At 36.7% G+C, this 17978-nt stretch overlaps 2 protein-coding genes across 4 annotated transcripts in view; one reads left to right on the forward strand and one right to left on the reverse strand.

The window, feature by feature from the left end:
- The window catches only part of UFSP2 (UFM1 specific peptidase 2), a 25973-nt gene extending 18120 nt beyond the window's left edge, over positions 1-7853 (reverse strand). Inside the window, exon 1 of the mRNA XM_051965477.1 lies at positions 7605-7853. Coding sequence (XP_051821437.1) covers positions 7605-7838 — 234 coding nt within the window. The 5' untranslated portion in view covers positions 7839-7853. The remainder of the gene's footprint in view (positions 1-7604) is intronic.
- A 90-nt stretch (positions 7854-7943) lies between these two features.
- Positions 7944-17978, forward strand: part of C6H4orf47 (chromosome 6 C4orf47 homolog) — a 56738-nt gene continuing 46703 nt past the window's right edge. For 2 of the 3 annotated variants that reach the window (XM_051965494.1, XM_051965497.1), the window contains exon 1: positions 7944-8218. The gene's annotated coding sequence lies outside the window, so the exon portion shown is untranslated. Of the gene's footprint in view, positions 8219-8238; positions 8323-17978 lie in introns of those variants that run through there. The other variant, XM_051965496.1, reaches the window with a different exon arrangement.

Raw genomic sequence — 17978 nt, forward strand, 5'->3', positions numbered from 1 at the left:
TTCCTACCTATGTGACTGTGGCCAAGACATAACCTCTCTGAGGCTCTACATCTGTTTTTTACATCTGTAAAATGAGAGAATTGAGTTAGCAGCCTTTTAGTTCCCTTTCAAGCCCAGATATATGAAGAATGAGGGCCGAAGAGGTCTCCAAACAATCTGTCTGCAAGAGTAGTGAAGAGAAGGTAATGATGGGTGTAAACTAACAGTGAAGGTCCTTGAATTTTATTATGAATGAAAATGATTTTTTAAAATTCTAGGAATTTTTACCCATATTTCCAAATTGCAGGGCTAAATTTTTCAAAGGATAGTGTTATTAAATAAGTCAGATCTTTGCTTCTCAAACACTATCTAAAGAGATGGTGAAGGGAGTATGTATTTCACATTCAAGACCAGGGTCAGAATTTTATACTTTATTCTGTAAATAAAGGAGAAATCAGTAAAGAAAGTCAAGTAGTGAAAAGGAATGATCAGACTTGTACATGGAAAAGATTTTTCAGGTAGAGCTGAGGAGGGTGAAAGGGAGAAGGAATATACTAGAGAGAGGACCAATGAAGAAGCTATTACAGTATATTTTGCAGGAAAACATGAATTAATGAAATAAAGTGACCACAGTGGTAGTGGAGTCAGATCCAGGTACAAAGGATATGACAGGAATAAAAATGACAGGACGTGGCAAGTGAATGTTATAGCATATGTCAAGGCAAAGATAAACAAAAATCAAAGATGATTCTAAGTTTACAAGCTATCAGACTGGAAGGATAGTGGCTCCATTAATAGATACAGAGATATCAGGGTGAGGGGCAAGTTCAGTTTATCATCTGAACATAGGCCAAATCTGACATGACAAGAAGCCATGGATGAATTACAGGCAATTGAAAATATGGATCTAGAGTTCCAAGAAGAGATAAAGGAAAGGGATAGAACTGAGAATCATCTATATTTATATAATTAAAGCCATGGAAATGAAAAAAATCAGCAAGGAAAATACCTATACAAAAGAATGCCTCAGATAAACACTGTGGAGAGGATAGGATCAGTGTGGAAGAAATGAAAAGAGGAAACAACAGTAAATGGGCCAGAGAAGGAAAAGTTGAAAAAGTGGAGTAAGAACCAAGAATGTCATTGAAGCCAAGGGAAGAGAAGGGATCAAGATGGAAGGAATGACCTATAGCATCAATACTAGGAGGGGCTAAGGAAGATGAGAAACCAAAAAAAGATCTAGGTTTGTGATAATGGCAGTGATAGATGACCTTGGAAACAGATGCCTCAGTACAATGGTATGGACAAAGGTCAGATCATAAGATATTGAAAAATTGTGGAGAAGCAGTGAATGAATACAGACTACTTTTTTAAGGAGTATGATAAAAAGAATGGGGTAGACTAAATAGAGGGATGGCTTGAGAGATTTTGAAGAAAGAAGCAAAGGTTTTTTTTTTTTTTTTTTTTTTTAACAGATTAAAAATATAGGGAAGAGAGGGGGGGAGGGACTAAAGGAGAAAAAAGAGAAAGAAAGAGAAAGACAAAAATAAACAGAAAAATGCTTAGTAGAGCAAGGTCAAAGAGGAGAATAAGAGAGAATAGGAAGGATCAAGGATGTAGGTGGACTTCATCAAGGAATTGTCATTGCTTTCCCTGAGACTATTGTGAAAAGAACCAAAGTTTGATGAAGACACTGAGAAAGGAGAAGAATGAAATAGGGAAGCTCAAAATGCCAAACCTGGCATATCTGCCAACGATATAAATTCCTCTATATCTTTTCTCATCAAAGACTCCCAAACCTCTAATTTTTGGTCTTCAGAGGAAGTATCTTATATCTGTATCTCTGTTAATTCAGTATTAATATACCACACTTGTTTTTTTTTCCCCCCTCTATTTCTAAAGATGTCCTAAACCTTTGGAGTTTGGAAACCTTATAATCTGTGTAATGCTTCAACTCTTACTCTAGTGAGATAGAAAAATCCAAATGTTCAACATTTGGAGCTAGGAGCAATGAGAATGTCAAAATAATAAGAGATACTCTATTTTCCAGAACTAAGGCCCAGCAAGCGCAGTCCCCTGAGCTTGGCATAACAACAATCCTTTGTGCTCACTTTCTGGCAAATGGTGTCATGGGATTTATGATTTTCAAATTAATTGAGATGTATAATGAGTATACTAACTATTAAGATTTGTTGAAGATTCCCTATTTCCCAGGAGATCTTGGTCTGAGAGCTGGGGCTATAGCCAATGTGCTGCAGCAGAAAGTGAATCTTCTGATATGTTAATAATTCTTGTGCTTGTAACTGCTAAATGAACCAAACCTGGTTCCTGTCACAGCAACTCTGGTTCTATATCCTGCTGAATGACCAAAAGGCTCAAAAACCCTAATGATCTGAGAAAACCACAAGGCCCAATGATTCTATTAACTTATAGACTTCCCCACCAGAACCCCAAAATGCCTATATTGTCAAAAAACCAAAAAATAAAAAATAAAAACCCTGCCAACAGTAGAAAAGAATGACTATATTGTGGTATTCATGCTTAAAAATCTTACCTACCCCTGCCATAAGCTCTAAAGCTCTTCTTCTCAGGAGACCTTTGCTTGCAAAACTCTTTTCCTCACTATGAAATTAAACAACTTGCTTCCTAACTCACCTGCCTCTGGCCTACTTTGTTCAGCTCTAGCCACCTACAGGTTAAAAACTGGTTTTTGTCAATACAAGTAGGCAAAAGAAAACAGTCTTGAGCCACTTACATGATATAAGCAAGACAAATTCATGTATAAATACATATCCAAATTGAACAAATACAAATATGGTAGGCACAAAGAAGTTAGGGAGATAGATAATATTAGTTTTTATGGAAACCTAGAAAGCCTTCATGGAGAAGATGGGATTTGAACTTGGTTTTCAAGGATTATGGATTTTCAAGGATTTATGAAGTGGTAGTAAGGAAAGAGCACCTTCCAGACATGTAAGAGGGCCCATACAAAGACTTGGAGATGAGCACAGAATATTGTTCATGTGGAACAAGAGAGAAGGAAAATATGGCTGGATTGATGAGTGTGGAAAGGAGTATATATACCAGTGAGGCTGCAAATATAATATGGGATCAGGTTATAACAGACTCTTAAAAAAACCCAAAAACTTAATAGTATTTTATTTTTCCAATTATATGTAAAGATAGTTTTCAACATGCATTTTTTTCTCTTGTTAGTTGAATATATTTCTTTTTTTACCTTTTTATTTAAGTGTGTGCATTTTCAAGGTTTTGCAAAGGTGAAATGTTGAAAACTATTTTTGCATATATTTTATTTTATTATTTTTTTCCTTTTTAATAGCTTTTTATTTACAAGTTATATGCATGGGTAATTTTACAGCATTGACAACAGCTAAACCTTTTGTTCCAATTTTCCCCCGCCTTCTTCCCACCCCCTCACCTAGAGGGCAGGATGACTAGTAGATGTTAAATATATTAAAGTATAAATTAAATACAAAATAAGTATACATGACCAAACTGTTATTTTGCTGTACAAAAAGAATCGGACTCTGAAATATTGTACAATTAACCTGTGAAGGAAATCAAAAATGCAGGCGGGCAAAAATATAGGATTGGGAATTCAATGTAATGGATTCTTAGTCATCTCCCAGAATTCTTTCCCTGGGTATAGCTGATTCAGTTCATTACTGCTCCATGGGAACTGATTTGGTTCATCTCATTGCTGAAGATGGCCAGGTCCATCAGAATTGATCATCATATAGTATTGTTGTTGAAGTATATAATGATCTCCTGGCCCTGCTCGTTTCACTCAGCATAAGTTCGTGTTAAGTCTCTCCAGGCCTTTCCGAAATCATCCTGTTGGTCATTTCTTACCGAACAATATTATTCTATAATATTCATACACCACAATTTATTCAGCCATTCTCCAGTTTCTGGCCACTACAAAGAGGGCTGCCACACATTTGTGCACATACAGGTCCCTTTTCCTTTTTTTTTTTTTTTTTTTTATGATCTCTTTGGGATATAAGCCCAGTAGTAACACTGCTGGATCAAAGGATATTTTGCATATATTTCAAAAATAAAAAGCTATTTAAAAATAAAATAAAAATTTAAAAGTATGTGTGCTTTTCTTTTTTCATAGGACAGTTTGCAGTAAAAGAAACTGGCATTGGAGTCTGTTGACAAATTGGCAATTTCACATAAACCAGTAACATGTTCATCCTTTGGTACAGAAAACTCTAGAAGCTCATAATTTATGAACACACCCAGGACATTGTTAATCTTCTTTCACTGTTTTTTTCTTTTAATCATTTTTTTCAATAAACACTTTCAATGTCTACTTTCAGGAAGACCCATTGGCTCTCGGTTAAAGGACAACTGAAAATGGTTGACAACACTTGGATCTTACCTTCCAGATCTGACAATTTTTTTTCCCTCCAACTTGATTTTATTTAAAAAATTTTTTAAATGCCCCAACTCTCAGTTTATAAGGTAAACAAAATCTCTAAATGAAAAAATAAGAGATCGAGGTGCTGAGGTAGTTTTTTTCCCTTTAAAATTTTTGTTTTTGTTTTTTCAATTTGCAATTTCTATGTCCTGACCAATAATCTCTAGTAATTTCCTTTTTCATTTTTTCCCATTTATTTTTTATTTATTGTGTTTATAAGAAAGAAAATTACTTCCCCTTGCATACGTGGCTAGGTCCTAAATGAACAGAACAGATATTTAAAAAAAAAAAAAGAAAGAAAGAAAGAAAAAAAAAGAAAAGAAACAGCAAAAGTTGTTCTTTTTTCTTTCCCTTTTGAAGATTGCTGCGACAAGTACCACTGAGATAAACATTCATTTTTGTAACATTTTGAGTTTCAATTTTTTCTCCCTAAGACAAGTAATCTGATATAAGTTATACATGTAAAATCATTTTAAACATTTCCATATTAGACATGTTGTGAAAGAAAAATCAAAACAAAAGAGAAAAATCATGAGAAAAACAAATAAATAAACAAAAAAAGCTGAAAATATATGCTTTGATTCATATTCAGTCTTCACAATTCTCTCTCTGGATATGGATGGCATTTTCCATCCCATGTTTATTGGAACTGTATGACAGGCTTTCAAAGCTAAATAAAGAACTCTCTATTTTATATTAAAGATACTAAGATCCCACTGGAGTTGTTTGAGTAAGGGAATTGCATGGTTGGATCCAGATTTGGGTAAAATCACTTTGGTAGCAGATTTTGAGATATACTTAAATGGTAAAAGACAAGAGGCAGGGAGACCAATTGGAAAGCTGGTGGAATTACCAGGTAAGAGGTGGTCAGGGCATGAAATAAGGGGCTGGTTGTGTAAGTGGAAGAATGAGTAGGACACAGGAGATGTGAAGGTAGCAAAAGCAAGGTTTGGCAACTGACTGGATAGTGGAATAAAGGAGAATGAGAAATCGATGCTAATATAAATATTATGCAGAAGTATGGCACTGTTTTTGATGAAAATAGGAAAGTTTGGAAGAAGGGAAAGTTGGGGGGAAAGAGAATGAGTTCAGATTTTGATATGCTGATTTGGAAATATTTTAGGAATACCCAGTTTGGAATCTCTAATAGGCAAGTGATGATGCATAAATCTTCATTCATCCTCTTGCCTGAACAAATTAATCAGAATACTGTGTCCAGTTGTGGGTTCTACATTTTAGGAAGAACAAGGATAAGCTAGAATGGTTCCTTTGGAGATATAATAGAAGGTTGAATAGGCTAAAAATCATGCTCTATGAGAACTATTTGAAAGAAACAGGGTATATGTAGTATGAAAGGAGATTTAATAGCAATCCATATTTGTCTTAAAAACATAAAAAGTTGTTTATGTCATAGAGAGATCAAGGTCATTTAGCTTGGCTCCATGAGATGTAGAACTAGGTCCAATGGATGAATATGGAAGAAATATAGATTTGTGATTACTATCAGAAAAATACTCCTAATGATTAATATTGGCAAGAAATGAAATATGCTGTCTTAGAAGATAATTATGTTCCCATTATTGCAGAAGCTGAAATAGGGACTGGGTTACCATTTACCAAAGCTGTTGTAGAGGAGATTATATTTAATTATATCACTCTCTGAGACCATCTTTTGATTTTTTTTTTTTGAGTATCCTTAGGCTTTAAGCACAGAGCTAGGCACATGGGTAACAAGTTCTTAATATATGTTTTATGAACAGATATCTTCCAATTCTGAGAATCTCAAAAAATCTATGACATAATAAATTTTAGTGAAGCTTAAGATAAGTATTGAGGCTTGAAGGCAAATAGGGAGGACTTAGATGTAAAGGAAAAATTATAACTAAAATTGTAAAAAGCTTATCAGTGTCTGGCACCTAGTAAGCATAATGTAAATATTAGTTAATAGCATAACATAAGATTAACAATAGCAGTAATAAGAATTCATACAGCACATTAAAATTTGCAAAGCTCTGTATGTCTATTATCTCCTTTAATCATCACCACCACCACCACTATTGCTAACATTTATACAATCCTATGTGCCAAGCACTGTGCTAAGCACCTTACAAATATTATCTCATTTAATCTTCAAAACAATCCTATAAGACAGGTACTACTATAATCCCCATTTTGCAGATAAAGACTTTTGATCCTTAAAGAAAGTTAAGTGACTTTTGGCCAGGGTTACACAACTAATAAAGAGAAACTGAGGTTAGGTATCAGAATCAGGGTCACTCCAGATTCACCAAGAATTAAAAGGGGTTGTCACATAGAATAATAATGACTAACCTTACAGAGAGTAATTTAAAGTTTGTAAAACTATATATGCATGTGCACTTATGTGTGGGAATGTGTATGAATATGTGTATGTAGGCATAAGCACAGACACATACAGGTACACAAGCACTTACATGTGTATTTGTGTGTATATGTATACATGCACACATATAGGCAGACATCTTTATGGGCATGCACACATGCTACACAAGCATATGTTATATGTATATACACATATATACTACAATGCATGCACATATTGTTTTACAAACGTTTGCATGTTCTCTCTATATGTGCATATACATATACACATATGTACCTATACATACTATGCATGTATAGATATCGATATTTATCTATATTTTTATCTCCTTCCAACAACCCCAGGAGTAAGGTATTATTTATGCCCATTGCACAGATGAAAAAACTGAGGCAGAATTAGGTACAGTTACTTGCCCAGGGTCTGAGGTTAGACTTGGGCACCAGTAACCCTGATTTAAAGTCCATTATTCCATCCGCTGCCCCATTCAAAATTTAATGCAGGACCACCCCTGGTAAAATGAAGCTCCTCAAGGGAAGGGGTTTGTTCCTCCCCTCCTGGCTCGGGCAGTCTCAAAGGTCGTCTCCCCCTGCCACTGTCCAGACAGGTGCAGAGACAATGGGATTGGGGGTGGGAGTGGAGTTGGGGGGCGGGCACCAGATGCCACTTTCTCTTCCAGCAGGAGATATCTCCGGGATAGACAGGGGCGCGTGAAGAGTTAACATGGCGGCTGCGCAGCCCCGCTTCGGAACCCCGGGTACTGCCCCCGCCGCCTCCCTCCAGTCGGACTGAGCAGCTAGGCGCGTTTAGGTGACTCACCATATCGAGAGCAGACCCTGAAGGACGAAACACCGGGTATGGTGCAAGTAGGAAGGGGCCGGAAATAGGAAAATATAGGCGGGCACGAAGGGAAAAGACTACAACACCCAAGATGCACGTCGGTAGATCATTCCATTCTTCCAGAACCCGAGGGGGCTGCTGCGCAGATTTTTTTGAACCGAGAGCTCCGAATCTCTCCGGCTGTTGAGATTCTTTTTGCCCTTGCTTTTCCATGTCCCTTAAATTTCCCGCGCTGCCTCTCAGTTCTGGCTTAGAATGGCGTGTTCTGTATTTGGCCCCTTTGGAATGGACCCTCCCAGAACCAGGGTAATTTTGCGCAACAAAGCGTGGAGTCCTGCGCTACCGTAGTTCCTGGGCGGCACTGGGTTAGACTGTCGGAGTTTGGTGCGCGAGCGGCCGCTGCCGCTTGTGCTCCTTCTGACGCCGCTTCTGGGGCTTTCATCTCTGGCCGGGCTAGGCGGGCATTGCTAGCTGTACTCCAGCCGGCCCCACCGTGGACTACGGGACGGCGCTCGCTGTAGGGAAGGGTTTTTCGAGAGCTTCCCAACTCCAACTGCTTGCTTTTTGCCTCGATTTCCTTACCTGTGAAACAGGTAGTTTTAATATTTTTTTAAATGATAGGAGAGTGGGAGTTTACGGCGAGTGCTGTCCTACGGGTTCCAGGTTCTGCCTTGACCAGATTCTGAACAACATTTAAGTTAGTAATCAATCCTCTTGTTTGTAAGAAATTGATTTTCTTCTGGGTTTTCATCATCCTCCGGCCCCCAAGTGCAGGCAACTGACGAGGTCCTGTTTTGGCTCCTTTTTAGCTTCTTCCAGCTTGATCCATTCCACTTCGTTGGATCCAGTTATCTCCATCCCTCTGCTTCCCAACCCTGTATTGCCCACTTGCAATCAGGATCACTTCTTAGAGTAAAAGAAAAAATTTTTTAATGCATAGAGAAAATAGCATTACTAAGGAAACCAGCTATATTGGAATAACGTTATTAAAACACAAAACAAGAGGTTTAAAGACCCTAGCAAGTTTTTGCAGATGTTCCCCAAATTTGTATAAGCCCAACAAATTTTAATTGCTGTATGGATAGGCCCTTTACACTCCAACCCGCCAACCTCTACATATTCATAACTGAATTTAATATCTTTCTTCTTCCTTTCCCTGTTCTGCTGACGCCACTCCCTTTATAGTTAGTTACCAGTTACCTAGGCTCCTCAAGAGTCAATTAAATTGGATCTCCCATACCCTGCATAAGTGATTGCAACGTATACAAACAGGGAAGCTTGAATTGAAAGAGTCAACTTCTGGATATCACTCCAGCTTTCATATGTCACTCAAATGAGACCCATTTTGAATTTGAGATGGCTACAGGATAGGCGTATGAGTCTCAAATAAGATAATAGACATAAAGCACTTTGTAAAGCTTAAAGTGCTATGTAAATATTCTATAAAAATATTTCCATTTCCATTTGCAGGCCTCCTGTCTGGTGATATCATTCCCTAAACTCAGGAAATGGTTTCCAAAGCAATACAGCAATAAATATTTAACAACTGGACTCAACCTTTAAGTTTAATTTGAATTATTAATACTTTAAATCCAAACAATCAACAAAACAATAAATCACGCATTGAGTCCTAGTAATTACGTTTTTTAGACCATATGCCAATCTTGCCCTGCAATCCCACATTCATACTTGCTTGTTGTCTGTCCCCCTGCCAAGCTGATGGAACCAACCTTTAACCTGTGAGTACCAGAATTGAACAAAGTAAGCTAGCGACAGGAGAGTCTGGGATTGAACAAAAGTTTAATTTCAAAGCAAGGGAAATAACTTATATGTAATGACATATGCGGGCAAACCCCTCCCTCCCCCCCACAATACCTGGAACACTTTCCCGCACATCTATGCCTTTTGGAATTCTTTTCCTTCAAGGCCCAGCACAAAAAGTCATCTCCTTCATGAAGATTTCTAATATCCCCACAGATAAAAATAATCTTTTTCTCTTCCTAAAGTTTTTTCATCCAGCTCTTGTATATTTTTCTCTTTTACCAATTATCAAGTATGTATTAAGTGTGTATTATTAGATAGTAAATTCCTTAAAGATTGGTATTGTTCCAATTTAGTGGTGGAGGGGAAAAACTAAAATAATCCTCTCTCCTTTCCCAGTAAATTTAACAAAGGACAACTCTAGACATATTGCTGTATAAGAAAATTTGAGGAGATGGCCTTGTACACAGTTAATAAAAGTTAACTTCACAAAAAAGTGAAGTTTCAGCTTCCTTCAGAGGATTGTAAGAATAGGTCTGATATGCTTAATATAAATTATAGCATCACTGGGCTGTTCTTATATATCTTAAAAATTAACTTCTGTGATGGAAGAGCAAAAAGTTGAAAAGACTTGTGCTTAGATTTAAATTATGGGTGAGATAGCTCTTCAAGTTGGACATTAATAATGAGTTCAGATTAATTTAAGTCTCTGTCCTTGATCTCTCACCTGAACTTCATTCCTGTACTGAATGTACTCTTATATGGAGATATCAATGGCACTTCAAATTTAATATCTCCTAGCCCAAGTTCATTATCTTTGCCTCAGTACCTAACCAACTGAGTTTATTTCTGTCAGTGGTACAATCACATCATTTTACTCATCTAGTCTCCTGTTTTTAAAACTTTTAATTTTTTTCCTCAATTATCCTCTGCCTCATATAGTATCACTGTAATATATCTCATTTTCTTCCCCCTCACTGCTCTGAAGTAAAGTCCTTCATCAGTAACCCTCATTTTGGTCTTTCTAAATCCATTTCTTCCCCTTTTATCTAATGTCCTTTATACCAAAACTTCTTAAATTGTGAGCAACAATGCCAAATGGAATTGTATAACTGAATGTATAACCGTAAAGAGGTCATGAAATTGTGATTTATTATCAGTAAATGTTTGGTTTGTATATTCCTATTTTATGTTCCTATATACCGTGGTCATGTAAATATTTCTCAGGTGAAAAAGGGTCGGGAGAACTTTAAGAAGCCTTGCTTTAAACTGATGATGGATTAATCTTTCTTATTTGAAGATTTCATCATGTCTCTTCTCAGAATTATTTGGTGGCTACTGTCTCACAACTGAGTTAAGTTCAAATTCATTTGCTAGACATTCAAAAACTTCTATAAGCTGGGATGAATTTATTTTTCTAGTTTTATCTCTTATTTCCCCACTTTAACATTTCAGCCAAAATGTATTATTTAGACTTTTTCCTCTTCACTTTACTGCCTCTATGTATTTACTCATATTGTTGCTAAACCTGGAAAACCCATATATTTGTCCTCCCTGCTCTTTAAAATCTTATTGGTCCATTAAATTCCAACTCAAATAGCATCTTCTCAAGGAAGCCTTCAATCTTCTTAGTTGAAAATGTGGCCTTTCTTTCTTTGTCCAAAAATGTATGTCTCATTCTGCAATTTGAATTACTATAGACAATTTATCTATCTGAATTAGAATGTCCTCACCTGGGCTTTCTATACATCAGTTAAATCACAGGTCTAATATCTTTTTCGTTTTCCATTTACTAAGTTGTTTCTCTCCTAGTAGAATGTAAGCTGCTTGAGAACAGGGTGTATCTCAATTTTGTATTTCTATTCCCCAAACCTAGCATAATTGCTTATTAAGAGGAAGTGTCTTACTTTAATTTTTTTTTTAGAATTCAACTAACTAGGTAAGTACAAAGTAAAACCCATGTTTATGCAGCCTAATTAATATAAAGGTAGTCCAGTTCCAGTCTATGACTTTGTACAGTCATTCAGTCATGTCTGGCTTGCGACCCCTACGGACAAGCCTTCTATCTGCTACCATCTTTTGAAGGCTGTGCAAGTTTATTTTCCTTGTTTCCATGACATTATCCATCTCACCCTCTGCCATACCTTTCCACCACCTTTTTTTAACTTCTTTTTTTCTCAACATTAGTGCCTTGTTCCAATAAGTCCTGTCTTCTCATTAAGTAACCAAAGTCCTTAAGTTTCAGTTTCAGTATAGTACCTTCTAGTGAATAACCCAAATTAAGTATCGACTAATTTCATCTCCTTGCTGTCCAAGGGACTCTCAAAAGTCTTCTTTAGCACCACCAATTTGAAAGCATCAGTTTTCCTTATAATTTAATTCTCACAACCATACATTAGTACTGGAAGAATTAGCTTTATACAGACCTTTGTCAGCAAGATGTCGTCTCTTTTTTACCATGCTGTACAGATTTGCCATAGCTTTTCTTCCAAGAAGCAACTCTTAATTTCATGACTACAGTTGCTGTTTAGAGTGATCTTTGAACACAAGAATACAAAATCTGTCACTGCTTCCATCTCCACCCCTTCCCTCCCCCTTTTGTTTGCCAGTTGCCAAGAACTTAAGGTTGGTTTGTTTTTTGTTTTTTTTTTGACATTAAGCTTCAAGCCAGCTTTCACATACTCTCCCTTTCACCCTCTTTAAGAGCTTCTTAATTCTACTATCTGAGCAGTATGCCAAATTATCTCAGAATGTTAATATTTCTCTCAGCAGTTTTAATTCTGGCTGTTGATTCATCCATCCTGGCATCTCAGGCTATCCTTTGCCTCCGAGTTAAATGACAGTATACATCCTTGTTGTATTCCTTTTCCAATCTTTAACCCCTCAGTCATTCTATGTTTGGTTCTAACTATTGATTCTTTCAATTATCACTCAGGAGATAAGATAATCTGGTACTCCCATCTCTTTTGAGGACTTGTCACATTTTGTTGTGATTCATATAATCAGGAATGAAGCAGAACTGGATGGTTTTTTTTTTTTTCTGAAACTCTTGTTTTCTTCATAATTCAGTGAATATTGGCAATTTGGTTTTTAGTTCCTCTGCCTCTTTGAAAACCAGTCTGTTCTTTTGGTAATTCTCAGTTTACATATTGCTGAAGCCTAACTTGCAGATGTTTCAGTGTAATCTTGTTGGCGTGTGAAATGAGTGCCATTGTTTGGCAATTTAAACATTATCTTGACATTGCCATTCTTTAGGGATGGGATATAAACTATCTTTTCCAATCCAGTGGACACTTGAGTCTTCCAAATTTGCTGGCATAAAATTAGAAGAACAAAGGATAGTTTACCTCCCATATCTATAGAGCAGAAAGGAATTTGTGGCCAAAGAAGAACTGGAATTCATAATTGAACACCAAATAGATAATTTTGATTGTATTAAGTTAAAAAGTTTTTACACAAACAAAACTAATGCAGACAAGATCAGAAGGAAAGCAATAAATTGGGAAATAATTTTTATATTTAAAGTTTCTGATAAAGGCCTCATTTCTAAAATATATAGAGAATTGACTCAAATTTATAAGAATTCAAGCCATTCTCTATTTGATAAATGATCAAAGGATATGAGCAAGCAATTCTCAGATGAAGAAATCAAAATCATTTCTGGTCATATGAAAAAGTGCTCTAAATTACTACTGATCAGAGAAATGCAAATTAAGACAACTCTGAGGTACCATTCCACACCTGTCAGATTGGCTAAGATGACAGGAGAAGACAATGATGAATGTTGGAGGGGATGGGGGAAAACTGGGACATTACTACATTGTTGATGGAATTGTGAACTGATCCAACCATCCTGGAGAGCAATTTGGAACTATGCCCAAAGGGTTATCAAACTCTGCATACCATTTGATCCAGCAGTGTTTCTACTGGACTTGTATTCCCAAAGAGATCTTAAAGGAGGGAAAGGAGGACATGTGCAAAAATGTTTGTGGCAGCCCTTTTTGTAGTGGTTAGAAACTGGAAAGTGAATGTCTTATCAGTAGAAGAATGACTGAATAAGTTATGGTATATGAATGTTATGGAATATTATTGTTTTATAAGAAATGATCAGCAGGATGATTTCAGAGAGGCCTGGAGAGACTTATGTGAAGTGAGATGAGGAGAAAGGAGATCATTATACAGGGCAACAGCAGTATTATACAATGATCAATTCTGATGGACATGGATCTCATCAACAATGAGATGATTCAGGTCATTTCCAATGGTCTTGTGATGAAGAAAGTTACCTGGACCCAGAGAGAAGACAGTGGGAATTGAATGTGGACCACAATATAGTACTTTCACTCTTTTTGTTATTTGCTTGCATTTTATTTTCTTTCTTGATCTGATTTTCCTTGTGCAGCATATTTGTGGAAATATGTATAAAAGAATTGCACATGGTTAACATATATTGGATCACTTGCCATCTAGGGGAGGAGGGAGGAAAAGGGAGGGGAAAAAAATTAGAACACAAGGTTTTGTAAAGGTGAAAGTTGAAAATTGTCTATGTATATATTTTGAAAATAAAAAGCTTTGATTAAAAAAATACAAATTTTCTGACATATCAAGTGCAGTAGCATCATCCACGATTTTAAAAGCTTAGCTGCAGTTGCATCATTTCCATTAGTCTTAATGTTAGCAAATCCTTCCTAAAGCCCATTTGATTTCATTCTTCAGGATGTCTGACTTTAGGTTAGTAACTACATCATTGTGGTTGCTGGTGATGTTAAGATGGTCCTTATATAAGAGTGTGTTTGTGTGTGTGTGTGTGTGTGTGTGTGTGTGTGTGTGTGTGTGTGTGTATTCTTGCCACTTCTTAATCTCTTCTGCTTCTGTTAAATCCCTACCATTATTCTCTTTTATTATTCCCATTTTTGCATGAGATGTTCCCTTGGTATTTCTAATGTTATTTTTTTAATGAATATTTTATTTTTCCCAATTATATGTTGTAAAAACAATTTTTATAATTTGGGATCTTTTTAAATTTTGAGTTTCAAATTCTCCTTCTCCTTTCCCTTTTTCCCCTCCCTGAGATGGTAAGCAATTTGATATACGTTATACATATGTGCTCATATAAAATATTTTCACATTAGTCATGTTGTAAAGGAAACCAGACCAAAAAAATCCCCACAAAAAATAAAAGTGAAAATTAATATGTATCAGATGTTCTTTCTCTAGAGGTGGGTGGCATTTTTATTCAAGAATCCTTAGGAATTGTCTTGTATCATTGTTTTGCTGAGAAAAGTTACGTCATGAGATGTAATTAGCACCCTGGATACTTTAGAATCAGCCGGAGTCAGGATCAGCAAAAGTCCTTTTTATTCTTTTTGGACATGAGAGGAATGGCGACATGAAGTGAGAGAGATGGCAACACAAATCCAGCCAGGAGTTGCTCTGGCTTTCTTATTCAACCCTTTTATTCCTCCTCCTCCTCTTTATATACCCCAACAGATCGAGCCAGCACAGAATGGTAGGGCTGGCCATTTTCCAAGCAAATGCTAAGAGTATTGTCCAATTAGTAATTAGCCTTAAGTGCCTGCGGATCCAAACCTCAGTGTATCTGCTCAGTTTCAGCCCATTACAATGGGGGTGGGGCCAAGATGGCAAAGAGCAGACTTGACTTTCTGTGACCTCCTTTGACCTTCTCTCAAACCAACAGTAGATTAATCCTGTAAACTGGTTTTGGAGTCACAGAACCCACAAATAGTTAAGAGTACCACACATTTCTAGAAGAAAATACCTTGGAAGAATTCCAAAACAGTTCTGTTTCAAACGGGCAGGGGGACAGTCTTTGAAGTCTGGATTGCAGAAAAGGGAGCCCAGGGCCTCTTAGGCTACTCTGTCCTGGTTTCAAGTGGGTGATCAAGCAGATTTTCTACAAAAGGAAATTATAAACCACCGAGCCCTGAAAGAATGGAGCACCTAGCCAGGATTACCCTGCCAAACCTGAAGTCAATCAGCAAAACTGCCTCAGGCAAACTAAAGCAGCTATTGCTCCTTTGTGTTAAGGACAGACCTCAAAGCCTTGGGGGGGAGGGGAAGGAGGGGAAGGAAGAGCAAATGGGGCAGCTAGGTGGTGCAGTGGATAGAGCACCAGCTCTAAAGTTAGGAGGACCAGAGTTCAAATCTGGCCTCAGACACTTAACATTTCCTGGCTGTGTGACCCTGGACTTAACCCCAACTGCCTCAGCAAAAAAAAAAAAAAAAAAAAAAAAAAACCTCTCAACATAGACAACTTCTATGGGATGAGAGAAGCACAGATCTCAAATCCTGAGTTTCTTAAAGGAAAATCAACTCTAAAAAAAAAGGCCCAAAAGGTGATATGAGCTGGTCCTCATTTTACAAGGCTTTCTTGGAAGATTTTATAAAGGTTCTCTTAAAAGAGAGAAGAAAAATGGGGAATGGAAATGAGATATTTGCAAGAAGGGATGGGAAAAACATGTAACTCCCTACAAAATAGATATGAAAAAGATACCAATTCATTGAAAAACAGAATTTGTGAAATGGAAAAAAAGTGCAATGAACAAAACAATTCAATTGACCAAATACAAAAGGAACTAAAAAAGGTAGCTGAAGAAAATAATATACTAAAAATTAGAATTGAACAAATGAAAGTGAATGACTCAGTAAGACTTGAAGAATCAGCCAAACAAAACCCACCCAAAAGAAAAAAATATGAAATGCTTCCTATGAAAAACAACTGACCTGGAAAATAGATCTAGGGGAGACAATCTAAGAATTATTGGACTTCCTGAAAGCCATGATGAAAAAAAAAGCCTAGACATTATCTTACAGGAAATATTGTGGCTAAATTTCAGAACTATCAGACCAAAGAAAAGATATTGCAAGCAGCCAGAAAGAAACAATTTAAATACTAAGGATCCACAATTACCCAGGACCTAGCAGCTTCCACCTTAAAGGATCTAAGGACCTGGAATCTGATATTCCAAAAGGTAAAGGAACTTGGATTACAGCCAAGTAAAATGAGCCAGGGAAGAAGATGGATATTTAATGATATAAATGAATTTCATCTATTTCTGATGAAAAGGCCAGAACTAAATAAAAAATTTGATCTCCAAACACAGAACTCAAGAGAAGCATAAAAATATAAAAAGGAAAGAACTTTTGAGAACTATATTTCCGTTATGAGTATTCTTAGAGATTTTATTATGATAATATGAAAAGAAATTAGAGGTGGAAAGGGGATTGTATTAGAAAAAGAAGAAAAAGGAGATAAAATAAGGGAAATTACGTGTTACAAAGAGGCAAAGAAGACCTATTATAATTGAGGGAAAGAAGGGAGGGGGATAAGCATTTTGTGAATCTTACTCTCATCAGATTTGGCTCAAAGAGAATATCAGACATATTTGATTTCACAGAGAAATTTGTCTCATAGGAAAGTGGGAGGGGAAAGGGAGAGGTTAATAGAAGGGAAAACAAGTAGTAGGGGAAAGGTGTAAGAAAGGGGGAGGACTGTTTGAGGAATGTGGTGGACAGAAGCAAAATACTGGGGAGGTAGGAAGGGGGAAAGGAAAGAAAAATGCATAACTTATGATAAATCAGATGGCAGGAAATACGAATTATTTTAATTATGAATGGGAATGGGATGAACTCTCCCATAAAAGGGAATGGATAGCAGACTGGATTAAAAGCCAGAATCCTACAATATGTTGTTTACAAGAAACACTTTTAAAACAGAACAACACATACAGAGTGAAGGTAAAAGGCTGGAGCAGACTCTATTATGTTTCAGGTGAAGTTAAAAAAAAAAAAAAAAAAAAGCAGGGGTAATGATCCTGATCTCAAATCCAGTAAAAGCAAAGATCTAATTAAAAGAGGTAAGGAAGAAAAGTATATCTTACTAAAGAGTATCATAGATAATAAAGCAATATCAATGCTAAACATTTTATACACCTGTGATTGCCCAATCATTAAACCACTGCTCCATGAAGTGGTGGCCAGAGATCTCTGAAGATCTCCGATTAAGGTAAGATTGGTAAAAGTACTATACTAGACAGTGGCAGAGATCCACTTCATGGAGCAGTGGTTTAATGTACAATAGAGTACCCAAGAACAGCTATGTGCAAGCTCAAGATCTTTATTCACGTGTTCATATCCTACCCTTCTGACCTGCTCACTCTTAGTTACTCCTAGTAGAATTCCTAGTAAAAAGGACCTACTTCCTTGTCCCCACAGTTTATATAGGGTCTATGAGGTCACATTCAGCTACTTAGAGAAGGAGATGGCTCCTGTTGATGCAGATCTCAATGCAACCAGAACTCCCACCCACCAAACGGTCCTTGCTGGTTCACAGAAAACCACTTACGGGGATCTCAGACTTCAAAGCCTCTTTACTTCCTGATTGCACTGTTCATCCTCCTCTGACCCTTACAATTCCCTTCTCTTGTAAAGCAGGGACCTCTCAACACATCAAGCTAACTTAGCTTGATCAATGAGATTACACAGTATATATAACAGAACTAAGGCAAACAAAAGTATGACAGTAAGAACTAGGCCCAGTAGGCCAAAACTAAGCATGGATAACATAGTGTT

This window comes from Antechinus flavipes, chromosome 6 (assembly GCF_016432865.1).
Source record: "Antechinus flavipes isolate AdamAnt ecotype Samford, QLD, Australia chromosome 6, AdamAnt_v2, whole genome shotgun sequence".
Classification (NCBI taxonomy): Eukaryota; Metazoa; Chordata; class Mammalia; order Dasyuromorphia; family Dasyuridae; genus Antechinus; species Antechinus flavipes.